Here is a 403-nt window from a genome sequence, read left to right as displayed (position 1 = left end):
CCCCCCCCCCGCTGTCACTGGCTGCTCCCAGAGCCGCTGCAGCTCTGCTCCTCCGGGGTCCCATCCCATTTTGCCAACAGCTCCCTTCACCACTTCCCACAGCCACGTTGTGTTCCTCACCACTGCCTCAGGAGTGACAGCCTCCGTGTCGCTGCTGTTGTTAGGAACAGTGGTTATTTGACAGCCCTGCCCTGTTTCACTGCCTGAATGCAGTAGGTACAGCAGTGGGGAGGGTTGCGCTGGGCTGACTGTAGGGAAGTTCACTGGGGTGGTTGTTCTTCACCTTTCCAGGAGTCTTCATTAGGCTCTCGCTTCCTTTGCAGGCATGTGCGCAATGGGGCAGTGATCGCACGCTGCAGCCAGCCTTAAATCAGCTGGTGGGGCTGGCTGAATGCCTATGACG

The 403-nt window shown here is 58.8% G+C and overlaps 1 protein-coding gene across 1 annotated transcript in view; it reads left to right on the top strand.

Annotated features, from left to right (window-relative positions):
* Nucleotides 1-403, top strand: part of MTMR4 (myotubularin related protein 4) — a 27,524-nt gene that overhangs the window by 20,291 nt on the left and 6,830 nt on the right. Inside the window, 1 exon segment of the mRNA XM_010146190.1 lies at nucleotides 324-402. Coding sequence (XP_010144492.1) covers nucleotides 324-402 — 79 coding nt within the window.

This window comes from Buceros rhinoceros, unplaced genomic scaffold (genome assembly GCF_000710305.1).
Source record: "Buceros rhinoceros silvestris isolate BGI_N320 unplaced genomic scaffold, ASM71030v1 scaffold14502, whole genome shotgun sequence".
NCBI classification, from domain to species: Eukaryota; Metazoa; Chordata; class Aves; order Bucerotiformes; family Bucerotidae; genus Buceros; species Buceros rhinoceros.
Note: the sequence above shows the minus strand (reverse complement) of the source record. Positions and strands in the feature narration are given on the sequence as shown.